General features: G+C 43.6%; 1 protein-coding gene across 2 annotated transcripts in view; it reads right to left on the bottom strand.

Moving 5' to 3' along the window:
- The window catches only part of TECPR2 (tectonin beta-propeller repeat containing 2), a 102,916-nt gene that overhangs the window by 60,574 nt on the left and 23,673 nt on the right, over window positions 1–18,669 (bottom strand). The window contains exons 3-5 of one of the 2 annotated variants that reach the window (XM_072840012.1): window positions 12,146–12,274; window positions 11,413–11,544; window positions 7,231–7,388 (exon numbers count right to left, since the gene is read on the bottom strand). In XM_072840012.1, the coding sequence (XP_072696113.1) occupies window positions 7,231–7,388; window positions 11,413–11,544; window positions 12,146–12,274 (419 nt within the window). The remainder of the gene's footprint in view (window positions 1–7,230; window positions 7,389–11,412; window positions 11,545–12,145; window positions 12,275–18,669) is intronic. The other variant, XM_072840014.1, reaches the window with a different exon arrangement.

Raw genomic sequence — 18,669 nt, 5'->3', positions numbered from 1 at the left:
AATTTTTTGGAGAAGTCTAAACAAGATTGATGTTTTTTCAAGTCCTCTTCTATGGTTTGTTCTGTTGTTACTACATAGTCACCTCTCTGTCTCATCCTCCCTGTAGCCCCCCCTGGGAAGTATGCATCCGCTGAGCACACAGCCTGGTTTGTGGTGACCATTACAGTGCTGTACTCAGGGCTTTGTCCCCACCCTCTTGCTCAATCCTCACAGCAGCTCCATGAGGCAAACGGTTCAGCTCCAGTGTCAGAGAAGAGGAAATTGAGGCAGATGACAAATCCAGGTCTCACTATCCTCTCCATGTTCAGAAATTCTATTCCTTCTAACGCTTAATTGCTGTACTCACTCTAGCATCCCAATGAATGAGCATCATGTCCACAATTGAGTCCAAACCCACCACAGGGACCAGCTTCCCTTCTGGTCCCCAGGCATGGCATTTTTTTCTAGTTTTAAAATTATGAAACACCTAACACAAAAGAATGTGTTTTATATATATAATACATACTACATACTATATTTTATATATGTGTTTATAGGTATATAAAAGTTATGAAGTCTAATAAATGAAATGCACACCCGGGAACCCATTCCTCAACTTGAGAAATAAATCACCAGCGACACAGTTGATGTTTTCTCCTGCTTCTAAATGTTCCTGCCCCGGGCAGCCCTGGTGGAACAGCGGTTGGGTGCCGCCTGCAGCCTGGGGTGTGATCCTGGGGACCTGGGATCAAGTCCCACATCGGGCTCCCTGCGTGGAGCCTGCTTCTTCCTCTGCCTGTGTCTCTCTGTGTGTGTGTCTATGAATAAATAAATAAAATCTTAAAAAAAAAAAAAGTTCCTGCCCCTCTGTTCCCCAGGTGTGACTACCAAACTCAATTTTGTGTTTATTATAATTCCCTTGCTTTTTTTTAATTCCCTTGCTTTTATTGATAGTTTAAGCACATACATATGTATTCTTAAACACTACATATTTTAGTATTATTTTTTTTCATTTGTATAAAAATATGATGCTATTCGTATACTTTTGCAGCTTCCTCTCAACATTATATTCCTAATATTTATCTTTACTAATAAAAAAGCTATTGCTCATTCATTTTCACTGCTACATAGTATGCCACAATTTTTTTTAACTCACAACCCTGTTGATGGGTATTTGAGTTCTTTCTACCTTTTTTTTTTTTTTTTTAAGATTGTATTTATTTATTCATGAGAGACACAGAGAAAGGCAGAGACACAGGCAGAGGGAGAAGCAGGCTCCATGCAGGGAGCACGATGTGGGACTCGATCCCAGGACTCCAGGATCACGCCCTGAGCCAAAGGCAGACGCTCAACCACTGAGCCACCCAGGCAGCCCTATTTCTACTTTGCTCTTTTAAAAAATGCTATGAGCATTTTCGCACAGACCTCCTAGTACACAGGTGTAAGAGTCTGTCCAGAATCTTCCAGAGATGGAACTGTTGCACTGCTGGGTAACTGTTAGGTTGCTGAGTTAACATGTTCAGGTTTGAAAGACAACTTCAAACATTTTGTTTTAAGATTTTATTTATTTATTCATGAGAGACACAGAGAGAGGCAGAGACATAGGCAGAGAGAGAGGCAGGCTCCATGCAGGGAGCCCGATGTGGGACTCGATCCCGGGACCCCAGGACCATGCCCTGGGCCAAAGGCAGGCACCAAACCACTGAGTCACTTTTCAGTATGATTATACCAACCTGTGCTCCCACCAGCTATCTGAGTTCTTCCCCCGACCCCAAAGGTTTTATTTTTAAGCAATCTCTACACTCAACATGGGACTCAAACCCACAACCCCAAGATCAAGAGTCGAATGCTCTTCTGACTGAGCTGGCTTGGCACCCCTCTGAGTTCTTTATGGTCCTACATCTTTGCCCAATCTCAGTCTCCTACCAGAGCTCAAAGTTTAAGAGTCTCAGTCTACCCTCTCTTCAAACTACATCTCTGATTTTAAACAGTGGAAAGAGTACTGACTAGGGGTGCCTGGGTAGCTCAGAGGTTGAGTGTTTGTCTTCAGCTCAGGTGTGATCCCAGGGTTCTGGGATCGAGTCCCATGTCGGGCTCCCTGCCTGCTTCTCACTCTGCCTATGTCTCTGCCCCTCTCTGTGTCTCTCATGAATAAATAAATAAAATCCTAAAAAGAAAGAAAGTATACTGACTCTACATTGATAGCAGGGCTCAATTTCCAGCCCTGACACTTGCTATGTGCTATGCAACCTTTCTGGATCTCAGTTTCCTAATCTATAAACCAGGGGTAATCATTCCCGCCCCAAAGGTTAAAGTGAGGATTAAGAGACCCAATCTATGAAGGCACAAAAGCACTCCTGGTGACATTGTAAGTCCCCACAACTGCTCATTGGTCATGCACAGGGCTACAGGTGCTCCCAGCTGGGATCTACCTCTAGTTCCATTCATGTCACCGCTGCTCCTCAGGTGTCCCTCTCCCCTCACCCTCTCTGCCACAGCAACACACAGGCTCCCCTGAGGGGCTGTCTCCAGGGCCCATCCCACACAGTCACACAGATAAAGTTATTATCTGGATGTTTCTCTGCACATGAGTATCTCCCTAGGTCCCTCTGGCTCCACAGAAACTGAATCTCTCTGGATACAGCCCAAGGAGGATATCAAATATCAAATTCAGCATTGAAATGAAGATTGTTAGATTAACCAAGAAGGTTCTAATGCTGTAGATCATTCACGGACAACTCTATAATCAGCATCGTGTCTGATTACTGCGTTTGGTGGATTTGTTCTGGTAAGAGTCTCTAAATAGATCCCAAGGAATTCTAGCAGGGTATCTTCCTCTTGCCCTTCCTGTCAAATCAATTTCTGTTTGGTGATCCAATTGTTAAATGTTTTCCTTCTATTTATAGGTCCTCTTAGAAAAATCTCTTGTCACTTCCACTTTGATTTGTTCACCCTGGGTAACTAAAGCATTCACTTTAACATGTGAGTCCTGGATTGTGTGAGACCGCGGTGCTGCGGGCAACGTGAAAGATTAACAAGATGAGATCCTGGCCCTGTCTGAGAATATACTGGGGCAGAATGAGTGTGTATATGAACCACTGCAAGAGCATCTAGGAGGTGCTGTATGGGGCTCAAAGGGCTGCCCGAGGAATCTGGAGGGCTGTGTGCTGATGGGGAGGAGAGGGCTAGACCCAGGACTACTACTAGCTGGGTGAGGAGGGGATGGGCACTCGGGGGAAGGACATGCTGAGAGGGTCCTGGTGGGTGGCTAGCTCTAAAGAATTGCTGGAACATGTAGCCTGAGTCACTGCGGGGTTGAGGGGTGGGGACTAGCTAAGCTGGGGATAACTTGCTACAGCAAGGTGCAAATTATCCTAAACCCCTGGCTTGGAGCCATCCACATGCAATATGATTCTGCAGCATTAGCTGATGTCATTCTGAAATGGGCCCTCAAACTCCAACTTTTAAGGTCTAGGTACTGCAGGATTCTAAAATCATAACTAATTTTGGTAGAGGTGACTTCCAGAAGAATCACTAATTACTTTTAAAAATACTTTAATTCCCTTTATGAGCCACATAAATATGAAAGGAGTGGGTAAATTTCTGTTTGTTTGTTTGTTTTTTTAAGATTTTATTTTTAAGTAATCTCTACCCCCAATGGGGAGCTCAAACTCACAACCCTGAGATCAAGAATGGCATGTTCCATCACCAGGCAGACACTCTGAAAGGGATGTTTTCTACTGTGATATATAATCTGTTGGTGCCATAGACCTGAAATGCTGAGCGTGAACAGAGAGCCCGCTGCACCTGTCCCTTCGGCTCTCCACTGAAGGAAGACTCTGCTCCTGTCCACAGCAGACTGTTCTATCCTCTATCCCCTGCCCACCCCAGGCTTCTGTAGGTCACTGCACCACCACTCCCCGGAGTGCTCAGGCCACGGCCTCTGACTAATCTCTTTCTCTCACACCCCAGAGTCAACGTGTCAGCAAACCTGACAGCTCTGCCCTCCAAGCATTCCCACCACCCTGCCGTGGTGTAAGTCCCTGGCTGACCCCTCTGAGCTGCCACTCTTGCCCCCTCCAAAAAGCAGCAAGGGTGACCTGACCTGGTTAAAGCCTCTCACAACTGCTGACATGCTAGAATGAAGCTGCCCCCGACAAGGCCCACAAAGCCTCCAGGATGGGGTCCTGTCCTCGCCCCTCTTCTCCTCCACACACACATGGCCTCATTGTTCCTTTAAAACTCAAACACTTGGGACATGTACTGCTTCTGCCTTAAGAGCTTCTCTCCAAGGCCCTCTCATGGTTCCCTCTGCCCTTCCTTCAGGAATCTGCTCTGGTCTCTGCTGTGGAGGAGCTGTCTCTGCCTGCCTATCTAGGGCACACACCTCTGTCCCCTGCTCTCTCCTCTCTAGGCCATATCCTGATTTATTACTACTGAACATTCTAGAACATATTTATTTAATGCTGCTCTCCCCTGTCAGAAATGTGAGCCCCTGAGATTAGAGACTTTCTCAGTTCACAGCTGTCTCCTAGAATGGAGGAGGGTGCCTGGCACTCACCAGAGACTCGGTAAGGATTTCTCAATGTCCCTAGGTAAACTCACCCAATGGCAGGGTCTCAAGGTCGCCTGTATCTCAGGACTTCCAGGCCTGTATATGTCACTCCTCACTGTGACTCCTGCTTGGCTACTACCTAACAGGTACCTCCAGCTTAATATGCCCCAGAGAGAACGGATGTCTAGACCTCAAACCTGGGCTGGCCCCAGTGTGCCCACTGCAGGTAGCTGCTGCAGCCATGAACACAGAAACCTTCTACTCTTTTCTTCCCCTTGCCCCCATATCCAATCCATTATCCAACCCCATGTTTTCTATCTCCAGATTATGGCTCCCTCCATCTCACTGGAGGCCACCACCAGGAGCCAGCCTCCGTGCTTGCTCCCAGGATTCCTGCAGTACCCTTCTCCCTGAGCCCCTCCTGTCCATCTCCAATTAAGTCTCCACATAGAACCAGGGTGAGCTCTGAAATGTCCCTCATATTGCTGTTCTCCTGTCTAAAGCACTTCAATGTTTTCTTTTGTTTTTGTTTGTTTGTTGTTATGCTTAGAATAACTCCGGCAACAGCACATGGTCCCCCAGCTCCCTCCCCCTAAGCTGGCTCAGGCCCTTCTTTCCCATCTCATTTTCTACCAGGGCATCCAACCCACTCCATGTCACCCTGGACCCTTGGGCTACCTGAACATTGCAAACCCTGGCCCAATGCAGGGCCTTTGCATTTGCTGTTCCCTGAGACCAAAATGCTCTTCTATCAGCTCTTCCCATGTTTGAGGCTTCAGCTCAAATATCACATTCCCACAGAAGTCTTTCCAGACCATTCTAAGAGAGCATGCCACTCCCACCCCTAAGGCTTCACCTTGATTGTTTTCTCCACAGCATGCACCCAGGCCTACACATTTATCCTGCTTCAGGGCAGAGACCTATCCCCTTGCTCACTGCTGTCCACTACACGCTGCTGCCCCACAGGCACGCACCAAATACTTGTTGAATGAAGCACTGCTTCCAAGGGGGTAGACTCCGCAGATGCCCTTTCTGAACCACAATCTCAAATAGCACCCAACAGGAAAACAAGCCTTTAAGACAAAGAGGTGAACAACTTTTCCATTTGCTCTGTTATCACTACTTCTCTAAGGCTCAGTGGAATATATTTACCTGGGAGAAGGGGGACACATTTGTTTGTGTCTGCAGCCTGGAACAGTGCTGGCACAGTCCAAAAGACCAGAGTAGACATGTGCACCAGGAGGGGCTCATGGAAACTTACTTAGGTTTCCACACAGGAGGTTGGAAGACCAGGTCTTAAGAGAAAGACTACTGACTGAGCCACCTGAAAAGTACCTGGTTTTTGTATCTGTCTTTATCCTCCACTATCCTTCTAAAAACACACAATGTAGTAAGATACTGATGAAAAGTCAGAACAAAACATCAGACTAGGGGGACACTGGCAGAGGGAAAAGCAAGATATAGATGTGTAGAACCACTAAGCCCCAGCTACAAATTCTATTGTGTTTCCCAGGAGCTAACAAGGAGATTACTGCTATAAAAAGGCCAAATTGTTGATGGAATTGAGGGGGTATTCAGCACGAAAAACAGAAACCAAAGGGAGGCATGACCAGGTCTTTTAATAGCTAAGGGCTGCCATGCTCCGCCCATCTGACCTCCCCTTCTCCAGGCCATCCGTCACCCGCCCAGCTGTCACCACCAGGCTCCGTAGGCCCTCCCTTGTGGGCGCAGCCAACCCATGTCTCTCTCACTGCCAGCTTGCTCTCCACACTCCCCAGCCCACCCACCCTGCCCCACTGATTCTCTGTAGGCAACAGTGCCCCTTTACCAGGGACTTCTCTAAATCCTGCCGCCCAACCTATAAGCCGCTGGCACCCATCCTCTCTTCCTGCCCCCACTTGGCTCTCTGTCCCTCTCTTCTCAGGATGAGGGGGGGTGGCCCCATCGCTCTACCTAGCCCCTCCTCACTGACCCAACCTCCACATAAACTGGGCCCCAGAGCTCTACAAGTGTGTTTCTGGCAGGGAGGTCACCCATGCACTCCTGCTGCCTCTTCCCACACGGCTGGCAGGCAACTGGACTTGGCCTATCCCTTCTCTTACTGTCCTTCCAGGTAGCAGGTAAATGGGGGGACAATCTCTTAGCCTGGAAGCCTCCCCCTCCAGACCTTCCCTACTCCTCTTGGCCAGTTCCACATCTTCCTTACCCACTCCCTCAGGAAGTATGCCTTCATCCCCAGGCTAGGTAGAAGCTTGATAGCATGCTGCACATTGCTCCATAGCAGGTAACACAGCTATTAAAAACTTTTTTGCTGAGTTTATTAAGTTTCCATAATGGTAGGCTCCCATCTGCCTTGTGTGCTAGCTATCCCCAAGCCTGGCACAGCCCACACAGTGCAGAGGGGTCCCCGATCCTTCACTGGGGCTGTGGTGGGGGGTGCCCACACAGGAGTGGACCCAAGCAGACCACATCCTGGCACTCAAGGCAGAGAGGCCATGTCTGCAGCTTCCTGCAGTAGTACAAGAGGGACACACTCCTCCTGTCTGATGCTAGGACAAGGTGCCTTGGGCAGGTTAGGGACCCACTGGGAAACTCCAGGCTTAGAGCTACAGAGGGCTTGCACATGGCAAACAGGAAACCTAGAAAAACTTAAAACTTCTCTGTAATCACCACCCTGGGGCACTTGTGACCTTTACCTTTTCCTTGGTTGTGTTCCAATTTGCTTGACAGACTTTTCTTCTGTGTAAAAAAGCAGGCTTCTCTGTAGTGTAGACACAAGCAGCACTTTCTGGCTATAATCCAGTTGCACAATTGAGGATGGCTCTTCCAAAACCAAATGGGAGTTACAGACACCCTGTGAGAGAGTCCAGTTAAACCCAACTCAACATGGAGTTAAAGTAACCCGCCTTCCTCTATGACTGGGAAGCATCCTTTTGTTATTTGAATTTGGGTCAGTTTACACCTTAAAACATATGCTGTTAATTCTTATCAGATTCAATGTCAGCCCACTGTGATGAACTTATTTCGAAAAGTTCTTATTACCAAGAAAACAATGTTAACATCTATCTCCGGCTACATCAAGTTTGGCAAGAAACATTAAAAAATTCTGTATAATTTCCCTTAAAATGTCTCAGTAGAGAGTTCGAAGAAGAGTCCACAAAGATCTAAGCAGAAATATGTTACACTGTATTGTTTATTCTAATAGAACACAATGGGACTTTTATAAAATTACTGTGACAACTATCACCTGAGGTCACATTACACTCTTCCCCCACAAAGAGTTCAAAGCAATTCTGGGGACATTATATTCTTGCCAACTGAAAGGCTCAGAACAAACAGAAGAAAGGAATTGAAATAGTATTAAATATACTGAAGAACAAAGGTAAACTCTAGAAGGCATTTTACTGCTAGCACAAACAAACTCTTATTTCTTGGTGTCAAAAATCTGCTTCTACAAGTGACTCTTCCCTTGACTGAATTTAATTGTTTAAGAAATACTGATGTACTGTCACAGACTTTTGGCAGTTGTAGGGCAGCAATCAGATTCACTGGTAAAATCTACATACAGTAAAATTCACGCTTTTTAGGTATACACATCTATGGATTTTGACAAAGGCACACAGTTATACAACCACCAACACAATGAAAATAAATTCTCATTACCCTCAAACACCAAGTACTTTTAAAACAGATTTCCCTCCCACATTTGTAGTTACGTAAACTCTAGCTTTTCAGTTTTTGACTTAGCTTATAATGAACTAAATTTATTGTATGAATTTTGCAAAAACACTCATCCTCCCATATCTTTTTTTTTTTTGCAAATCTCTTTGTACTTGTATCTTTTAAAAAACCTATCAGAACCTCAATAAAGCTGAGGAAAAAGTTATCAGCATGCTAATAAGGACACTGTTTTCTGCACACGGCTTTCTCTCCACTTCCTGAAATGCGGACTCACAAGCAGTGCTCTCCTGGTGCTGCCCGCAGGCCTGAGTAGAAGAAAGGTACATATAACACAGGGACTCCTGATAACCTCAATGCTTTCCTGCAGAACAGCAGTTCTCAAACTATGGTCTGCAGTCTTTTCCAAAGAGTCTGCAAGGCCAAATGTATTTTCATTATAATACCAGGTTGCATCTGCCTTTTTCACTGAGCTGACATTTGCACTGACACAAAAGCCACAGTGGACAGAGCAATGCATTGAACCCCAATAATCATCATGGTGCCCTCTACCATCACACACTCACGGCAAAAACGTGTGTTTCAATGAAGACTGTCTCTGATGCAGAAAAATCTCAATTTAATTAAATCCTGGCTCTTGGGTACACACAGTTTTGAATTTTCTGTGATAAAATGGGACATGCACATGGTTCTTCTGCTGCATACTGAGGTACTCTGGGTCTCTCAAGGAAAAGCACTTGTTTGACCATTAGAGCTATGAGCTCAACCAGCTGCTTTTTTCCCCCTGACAAAATACCATTTTTACTTGACATACTATAATTATAAAGCATGGGTATTTGGCAGACATTTTCTCAGATGGAACAAAGTGACCTTGCCACTTCAGTGAAAACAAGTATTAGTGTTTGTTGCTGATAATAAATTTCAAGTTTTTGGGATGCCTGGGTGGCTCAGCAGTTGAGCGTCTGCCTTTGGCTCAGGGCGTGATTCTGGAGTTCTGGGACTGAATCCCACATCGGGTTCCCTGCAGGGAACTTGCTTCTCCCTCTGCCTGTGTCTCTGCCTTCTCTCTGTGTCTCTCATGAATAAATAAATAAAATCTTCTCTCTGTGTCTCTCATAAATAAATAAATAAATAAATAAATAAATAAATAAGAAAGAAAGAAAGAAAGAAAGAAAGAAAGAAAGAAAGAAAGAATAAATAAGTAAATAAATTTCAAGTTTTCCAATGAGGATTCAAATTGAAAACTTGTATCAGGGATCCCTGGGTGGCGCAGCGGTTTGGCGCCTGCCTTTGGCCCAGGGCGCGATCCTGGAGACCCGGGATCGAATCCCACATCGGGCTCCCGGTGCTTGGAGCCTGCTTCTCCCTCTGCCTGTGTCTCTGCCTCTCTCTTTCTCTCCGTGTGACTATCATGAATAAATAAATTTAAAAAGAAAAAAAAAAAAAAAATTAAAAAAAAAAAAAAAAAAAAAAAAAAAAAAAAGAAAACTTGTATCAATTCCTGTGAATTTGGGGAACTCTCAGTAGCTAAAGACTTTTCTGATCAGAATGATGGTGATATTAAAAATTAACAAAGATGCGTTCTTTGATATTATATAATTAAATGTGTCAACATTTGAAAAGATCTGCAGATCAGTGTTTTCCAAGTGATCAACACATGAAATCATGCATGGATCAAGGAGTCATTCAAAGTGCAAGACAGGCCACTGGATTTTACTGTAACGATACAAAAAAAAAAATCCATCCATATGGTTTCAGCTTCCCAGTTACCACTCACCTTTAAAAATAAAAAAACACCATCCGCCAGTTGGGGGATAAGATTAATGAAGAATACCCACAATTCTCTAAAAAGGCTATTACAGTATTTGCCCCATTTCCAACTACAGGTCTGTGAGAGGCCAGATCTTCTTTACATACTCCAACCAAAACAATGTATCAGTTTATGCAACATGCAGCCATCCTCCATCAAGCCAGCCATTAAAGAAATTTGTAAAAATGTAAAGCAATGTCCTTTTCACTTGTTTTGAAAATAGTTACTTTCATAAAAATGTTACTTTAACTGTTACTAATAACAGTTTTATTATTTCAAAACACCATTAATAAATATTAAATTTAAATTTCTCCATTTTAATTTCCAAAATGGCGCACTTATATATAACCTATACAAACAGAAGCTCCATGGGGTCCTCCTTTTAAGAGTGTAGAGGGGTCCTGAAAACCAAAAGCCTTGAGAACTAGTGCTAGAGCTAACTTGCAATAGTCCAGTCGTGGATTGGAGGGACTAAAAGCCATTTGGCTGGTAATTGCTGAGTTCCTACTATCCATGAGGAATGAAGGCTACAAATAAGAAAATGAAAGGCTCATGCCACTAAGGTGTTCAGTCCAGCTGGGCAGATATGATCAAATGAAGCACAAGCTCACACAGAGCCACACGTGAAGTGGAAAAGGCATGGGCTTTGGGGCAGAACCTCGGCCTGAAGTTGAGCTCTGCTTGTGGTGTTTCCTTATGACCCGGCTAGTGACTGGGCCACTGAGCCTTGGGTTCTTCATCTACTGATGGGGAATGAGCACCCATAGCTTAGGGTACTGGGGTGCCACCAAACCTTCTCTGCCCACTCCCTCCCACAGGGCAAGCTCTCCACCCCCTGAAAGCACTGAACTCTGTTCACAGTTTTGTTTTTTTTTTTAAGATTTTATTTATTTATTCATGAGAGACATAGAGAGAGGGGGGGGGGGGGCAGAGACACAGGCAGAGGGAGAAGCAGGCTCCACGCAGGAAGCCTGACATGGGACTCGATCCTGGGTCTCCAGGATCCCACCCTGGGCTGAAGATGGTGCTAAACTGCTGAGCCACTAGGGCCGCCCTCTGTCCCCAGTTATGATTATGAAAGGCTTCACATGGCTCCTACAAACCCTTCAAGGAGAGGAGTGACAATGGCTTATGTTTGAAGGGGCAGCAGGAGACAGCAGGAGAATGAACACTGTGAAGGAAGGGGCCAGTGCAAACAAGAGTTGCCAACCCTTTAGTCACCGAAGTAGAAGCTTAGAAAACGTTAGAGAAGTCCTTGAGGGAAAATGTTACAAATAATGAGATTATAAAGGGACAATGATTGAGAATACAAAAGGACTGACTAAAATGTAATTATGGATATAATTTCTCCAAATAAAGAAGGCCAAAATATTTCTGGAAATAATCTTACCTGGTCTAGATCCAGAGAAGAATAGACAATTTTCCCTTTGTCATCTCCAGAGAACAATTTCATTCCATTGGGGCTCCAAGCCAGAGCGGTTATGCTATTTTTGTGAATACCGGTGACATCAAATCTCCGAAGCTGGGAATAAATGGTAAACATGCGCACAAGGAAAGAAAGGGTGGACACTGTGAGACGGGGCTCTGTGGGCAAGGGGGTACACAATCCTTCCTACTCATGGAGGAGCTTGTTTTCCCAACCTTGTTTCCTAGGCAAAATGCTAGAAGGTTCCCTCTGGCTATTTATCTTTAAATTTTTGTTTTTTTTTTTTTAATTTTTATTTATTTATGATAATCACAGAGGGAGAGAGAGAGAGGCAGAGACACAGGCAGAAGCAGGCTCCACGCACCAGGAGCCTGATGTGGGATTCGATCCCGGGTCTCCAGGATCGCGCCCTGGGCCAAAGGCAGGCGCCAAACCACTGCACCACCCAGGGATCCCAGGCTATTTATCTTTAAAACTAACAAAGGACAGCCAGAGAAAATTAGGCAAAATCTAAATTGTCCAAATGTGCTTTCTGCCAAGTGTCCTACCAAGAACAGAAATGTTATCTGGTTTATAAAGAGCACAGGGTGAAGCTTTTTCTGAGCATGTATTTTCCAGGCATATAAGGATTTCTCATTTGAAAATCCAGGAAGAATATGCCAAGAAGTTAAGAAATGCCAAAGCAACTAGTACTTACTTGTTTATTTCTCCCTGGCAGCGAGGATACAAGCTGAAAGACAGCAACCCTCCCAGAGGCGGTGCCTGCAGCCACTAGGTCATCAAAGCAGCTCAGCAGCTTCACCACTGTGATGGGTTCTGTTTTCCCCTAAAAGAACAAACATCCACGACAAATGGACCTGTAATCAGGCTAGCTTCCAAAATGTAACCATTACCCATGGAGGTGGAAGCTTCATCAGGCTGCAGCCTCTACAGAGTCCTGGTTGAAAATGTATACATACAGAAAAATAATTACATCTGTTAGAACCCTCCTTTTTCTTTGTAGGTCTTTAATCTTTGAAATGACAAAATAACACATTTCTAACTCGGGAAATGCTGATCAATCAAGTGTAAATATTTAAAAAAAAAAATCAAGTGTAAATATTCTGAGCTCTTATTGAGAGTACTAAAGAGCTTGGAGAGGTATTTCCTTCCCCCAGAACAGGAGTCTGGAGTAAGAAGAGCTATCCCAGGTCCACGCTCTGCTTTCTTCTCTCTCAATGTGGACAAGCCATTTAATTACTGTAGTCCACGTGTGCCTGCCACACAGGCTTGCAGGGAGGATCAAGCTCATCTGAAAGCACTTTGCAAATGGATTCCTTCTTAGATCAGTAATCAAATTAAATTCTAAACACTAACTCAGGCTTAATACATTGGTTTATTAAAAAAAAAAAAGCACATGTACAGGGGGCACTTGGGTGGCTTAGTCAGTTAGGCGTGTGTTTGCAGTTTGGGTCATGATCTCGGGTCCTGGGATCAGCTCTGAGTTGAGAGCAGGGAGCCTGCTTCTTCCTCTCCCGGCCCCCTGCTTATTCGCTCATTCTCCCTCTCTCTCTCTCCCCCGCTCGCTCTCTCTCAAAAAAATAAAATCTTAAAAAAAAAGGAAAAGCACATGCACAAGCATTGCACACAGATATTCAGGCTTCCAGCCCATTAAGTGAAACCATTCATTCAGAAAAATTACACAACCATTTGACCTTGCTAAGACATATAGCAAATCTCCAATAAACTACTGTGATCCCTACATTTTGATGCAGTAATTTAGATGGTAATCAATCTGTCAAGTGTAGAAGCATACCCTCCACATTCAGGATACTGAGTCAGCTGCTATGGTGATATAAACTAAAGTAGGTCGCAGTCCCGCCCTCTTAAAGCTGAGCTGTGGCAGAGAGCCACGCACATGAAAAGCCGCCTACAGCCAGCGGGGGTGGTGATGACTGCACTCACTTTCATCTGGTACATTACAGCTTTCAGGGTATTCTCATGGGCTATAAATATATCTGGTGAGAGATCGTGATGGAAGGTAAAGGATTTGGATCTTAAGCTACAGGAAGGCAAAGGGGGAGCCCTGAAAGATTCCTGACTTTTCCTGTGTATCCATCAGAGGTATTTCTGATAAGCCCAATCAGGTGCAGCACAGAAGAAGGAGGTCTTCCCACAGCCAGGAGCTTCTGTGGCAGTTCAGGCTGGAGCTAGTATGGGCCTAGACCAGAGAAGCAGCAAACTGAATGAGCACAAAGGCAGTAAACCCTGATGGAGAAGGAAAAGTCTGTCAAGACCTGGTTGGCATGATGACAGCATGATGACGAGGCAAGGAGCACAGCAACTCCCTTTACTGAGTGCCCCTTGTCCCCAGACAACTTGTTAAGCACTTCACATGCATTATTTCCTTGATTCCTCAAACAACCATGAAGGTAGGTGCTGGGGTGTCCTCATTTTACAAAGGTGAAGTGGTTTGTCTAAGGACACATGGCTGGAGGAGTCAAGAGTTAGGATTCACACCCAAGTATGGCTCTCTCCAGAGGCCCTGTCCTGCCCTGCTGTTCTATGCACCCTCTGAGGGTGAATCCACAGGCCCTGTAGATAGATGGAAGGCTTGGCAGGCTTGGGAGAAGAACGAGAATAAAAGAACTTTATCATCTGTGGAGTGGGAAACACAAGTGATAGGTCCTTGAGCAGAATCCACTGGTGCTGCTCCGAGGAAAGGCAGTGATAGTACATGTCTTAGACACAGGTAGTCTTGACATGGCAGCAGGATATTGAAGATAACAGCATCCTGGGAATTCGTAATTATAAAATTTGCCACCACATCAGGAATCAAAAATCTCTTATTGGAGATCTTGCTATATAATAACACAAATTCAAAATGGTTGTGTAATTTTTCTGAAGATATGGTTTCAAAATACAAATCATCACTCAGATGGGCTGAAAGCCTGAATATCCATGTGCAGTGCTTGTACATAAGCTTTTTACTAGATCAATATTTTAAGTTAATATTATTTATTATGATCATTAATAAATGTTATGGTTCTTGACTTAAGAACCAAAATGTCCCAAGAATCAGATTATCAATACTTAGCTTCCAATAGAAACAAAATATGAGGCCACATATTCCCACAGTATAAGTCTGGCTATTTTGGAAAATGTTCCTTTCTGAACACCTAGAACTGCTGAGTAAGATACATAAGATATCCTTCTTAAAAAAAAAAAAAAAAGATTTTATTTATCTGAGAGAGAGAGAACACAAGTGAGTGGGGGGAAGGTCAGAGAGAGAAAGAGAAAGAAAATCCCAACCAGACTCCACACTGACATGGGGCTCCCTGACATGGGGCTCGATCTCACAACCCCAAGATCATGACATGAGCCAAAACCAAGAGTCAGATGCTTAACTGACTGAGCCACCCAAGTGCCCCCATAAAACATCCTTTTAAATGCATAGCTAATCTCCAGGAAGTTTTGGGCAAACCCAAAGAGAATATTGTCAAACAAGAAGCCAAACCTGAAGCTATGGGACACCCCAGGCCTATCTGGTCACTACCAGGAGCCTTGGTTTCCTAAGCTGAGCAGAGCTAATGAGAACGAGGCTTCAGGCCAGATGAGATGGGAAGCTGAACTGATACCTGCTGCAAAGTCTCTGTAGAACCCCTGAAAATCTAACCCTGAGTGAAAGTATAAACTAGGGAAAAATCAATTTGCTGGCAAACAGAGTAGACAAGGAACTCTGTCTTCTTTCAAACATCAACTGGAGTGAATAAAAAATAATGTTCCCCAAGAATCTTTTTTTTTTTTTTTTTAAAGATTTACTTATTTATTTATTCATGAGAGACACACACAGAGAGAGGCAGAGACACAAGCGGAGGGAGAAGCAGGCTCCACACAGGGAGCCCAACATGGGACTCAATTCCGGGTCTCCAGGACCACTGGAATTGAGAATGGGCTGAAGGCGGCGCTAAACCGCTGAGCTACCGGGGCCACCCAAGAATCTGTCATCCTAAGCCTGCCCTATTCAGCATCAGAGTTTGAATGTCTTTTCTCTTTCTACTCAAAATGAACTCCATGCCAGGCAGTTGATCTGAAGTGCTTCTGTGTTAACAGCACTCTAAGGGGCCCAGCAGAGTGAGTATAAACCCTATCTATGGGGAAAAAAAAAGAAAGAAAAAAGAAAAAAAGAAAAAAACCCTATCTGTGGGACACAGTCTTGACCCAGGTTCCTCAGCATTCACACATATTAGGACCAGCCATGGAGCTCCCAATTAGAGACTATAGGGAAAAAGGGCTCATGAAGAAGAATAAACTAAAAAAAAAAACAATAATAGAATTGGACAGCCCGTTGCCCCCATCCAAGTATTGCATTTAGATCAAAGAGACCCAAACATAAAAGAAATATGCTTAAAATTATTAAAAGATATAAAAGGAAATTAAAAAATAGTAAGCCACTATCAGAAATAGAAATGAAAAAGAGTCAAAAGAATTTAAAATCTTAGTGGTGATTAAATACCAGATTAGTCACAGCTAAAAGAAAAAAAATGTTTTTAAGATTTTATTTATTCATGGGAGACACAGAGAGAAAGACAGAGACATAGGCAGAGGGAGAAACAGGCTCCCTGTGGGGAGCCCAATGCGGGACTCAATCTAAGGAACTTGGGATCACGACCTGAGCCAAAGGCAGATGCTTAACCACTGAGCCACCAAGAGCCTGAAAGAAAATTATTAAACTAGATGATAGATCAGTACAACAAAGATAGAGGAAAAGATAAAGATATGAAAGAGCAGAATCCTAGAGGACAGAGGATGAAGGTCCAATCTATATCTAATTGGGACAACTAGAAGAAAAGCAGAAAAACAGAAGGCAATATCTTCAGAGATAAGGCCTAGAAGTTGCCCAGAACTGATGAAACACTCATCTCCTCAGGAGTATAAGCCTTGAAAAAAGATTAATGAAAATAAATACACATATACACAATATGTCATGAAACAGTAAAACCTCAAAGACCATGAGAAGATATTAATATGTTAGATAAAATGGTAAATGACCAGATATGAATAATTATTAATAACCAAATTTCTTGGGGCACCTGGCTGGCTTAGTTGGCAGAGTGTGTGACTCTTGATCTCAGGGTTGTGAATTTGAGCCCCACGTTGGGTAGAGATTACATGAAATCTTCAACACTGGGGATCCCTGTGTGGCTCAGTGGTTTAGCGCTGCCTGCAGCTCGGGGCCTGATCCTGGAGACCTGGGATCGAGTTCCACAGCGGGCTCCCTGCATGGAGCCTGCCTCTCCCTCTGCCTGTGTCTCTGCCTCTCTCTCTCTCATGAATAAATAAATAAAATCTTGAAAATAAAATAAAATAAAAATTTCAACGAAACAATACTTCTCAACAGAAACAATAAAGTCCAGAAGACAATGGAAAATCATCTTCAAAATGCTGAGAGAGGGGATCCCTGGGTGGCTCAGTGGTTTAGTGTCTGCCTTCGGCCCAGGGCCTGATCCTGGAGTCTGCGGATCGAGTCCCACGTCAGGCTCCTTGCATGGAGCCTGCTTCTCACTCTGTCTGTGCCTCTGGCTCTCTCTCTCTCTCTCTGTGTCTATCATGAATAAAATAAATAACATCTTAAAAAAAAAATGCTGAGAGAAAAACTGTTAGCTTTGCATATATGCCTGTCTAAACAACTTAGAGACAGAGACATTCAAACAAAAAAAATCAAGAATACAAGACACTTACATGTATGATGAGAAAGAACAGAGACATCATAAGAAAACTATAGACCAACACCTCTCATGAATATAGATACAAAAGACCATAATAAAATATTACTAAAATGAATATATAAGATTTTTTAAAAGGACACTACATCATGACAGAGTGGAGTTTAGAAGTAATGCAGTTAGATTAATAATTAAACTCAATACATATGCCATATTAACAGAATAAATAAGAATAAAGAAGAAAATCATGTTACCACTTCAACAGATTTAGAATAAGTATTTAAGAAACTTCAATATTAATTCATGATAGAAACTCTCAGAAAACTAGAAACACAAATAAATAGAAATAGAAAGCATCCATGAGGAATCTGAAGCAAGTGAGTGTACACGCCAAAGCAGAGATGTCCATTCTCATGGTGGATATTATCCTGGAGGTCCTAGCCAGCGCAGTAAATCAAGTAGAAAATTGAAAGGTGAACACATTGGAAAAGATGAAGTAAAAAGCTTTCTTTTTTTTTTTTAATTTTTATTTATTTATGATAGTCACACAGAGAGAGAGGCAGAGACATATAGGCAGAGGGAGAAGCAGGCTCCATGCACCGGGAGCCCGACGTGGGATTTGATCCCAGGTCTCCAGGATTGCGCCCTGGGCCAAAGGCAGGCACTAAACCGCTGCACCACTCAGGGATCCCAGTAAAAAGCTTTCTTCACAGGGAGAAGTGATTACCTATGTAGAGAGCCCCAAGAAATCTATAAAACAGGATATAAGTGAAATATACATAAATCAGTTGTATTTCTATATGCCAGCAACAAAAAAATCTGAAAGGAAAATAAATTGTTGTACAGTTCTTTTTTTTTTTAAGATTTTATTTATTTATTCATGACCGATACAGAGAGAGAGAGAGGCAGAGACACAGGCAAAGGGAGAAGCAGGCTCCACACAAGGAGCCCAACGTGGGACTCGATCCTGGGTCTCTAGGATCACACCCCAGGCTGAAGGCGGTGCTAAACCGCCGGGCCACCGGGGCTGCCCCTGTTGTATAGTTCTTATATCATTTGTAAAGTGATATACTATTACTTGAGGGTAGATGGAGATAAGTTAAAGGACACATGTTGTAAATTGTAGAAAAACTACAGAAAAATAAAACAGGTAGGGCCTAAACGCCATATGGGACATAAAATAAAAATATGAAAAAATAATTAGTCCAAAAGACTGTAGTAAAAGAAAAAAAAAAAAAAAACAAGATGTAAAGAATAGGTGGAGTAAGTAAAAAACACTTACCAAGATGGTAGGCTTAACTAATGGTTCTCAAACAGGGATGATTTTATACCCCACCCTGCCCAGGACATCTGACAATTATCTGGAGGTTGTTGCAACTTGGCTGATACTATTGCCATCTAGTAGGTAGAAAGCAGGGGTGCTGTTCAACATCCTACAATACACAGGACAGCATCTCCTAACCAAAATGTCAACTGCGTCATGCTGAGAAACTGTGACTTAAACCCAGCCACATCA

This window comes from Canis lupus, chromosome 9, assembly GCF_048164855.1.
Source record: "Canis lupus baileyi chromosome 9, mCanLup2.hap1, whole genome shotgun sequence".
NCBI lineage: Eukaryota > Metazoa > Chordata > Mammalia > Carnivora > Canidae > Canis > Canis lupus.
The sequence above is the reverse complement of the archived record's forward strand: the minus strand, read 5'-3'. Positions and strand labels throughout refer to the sequence as shown.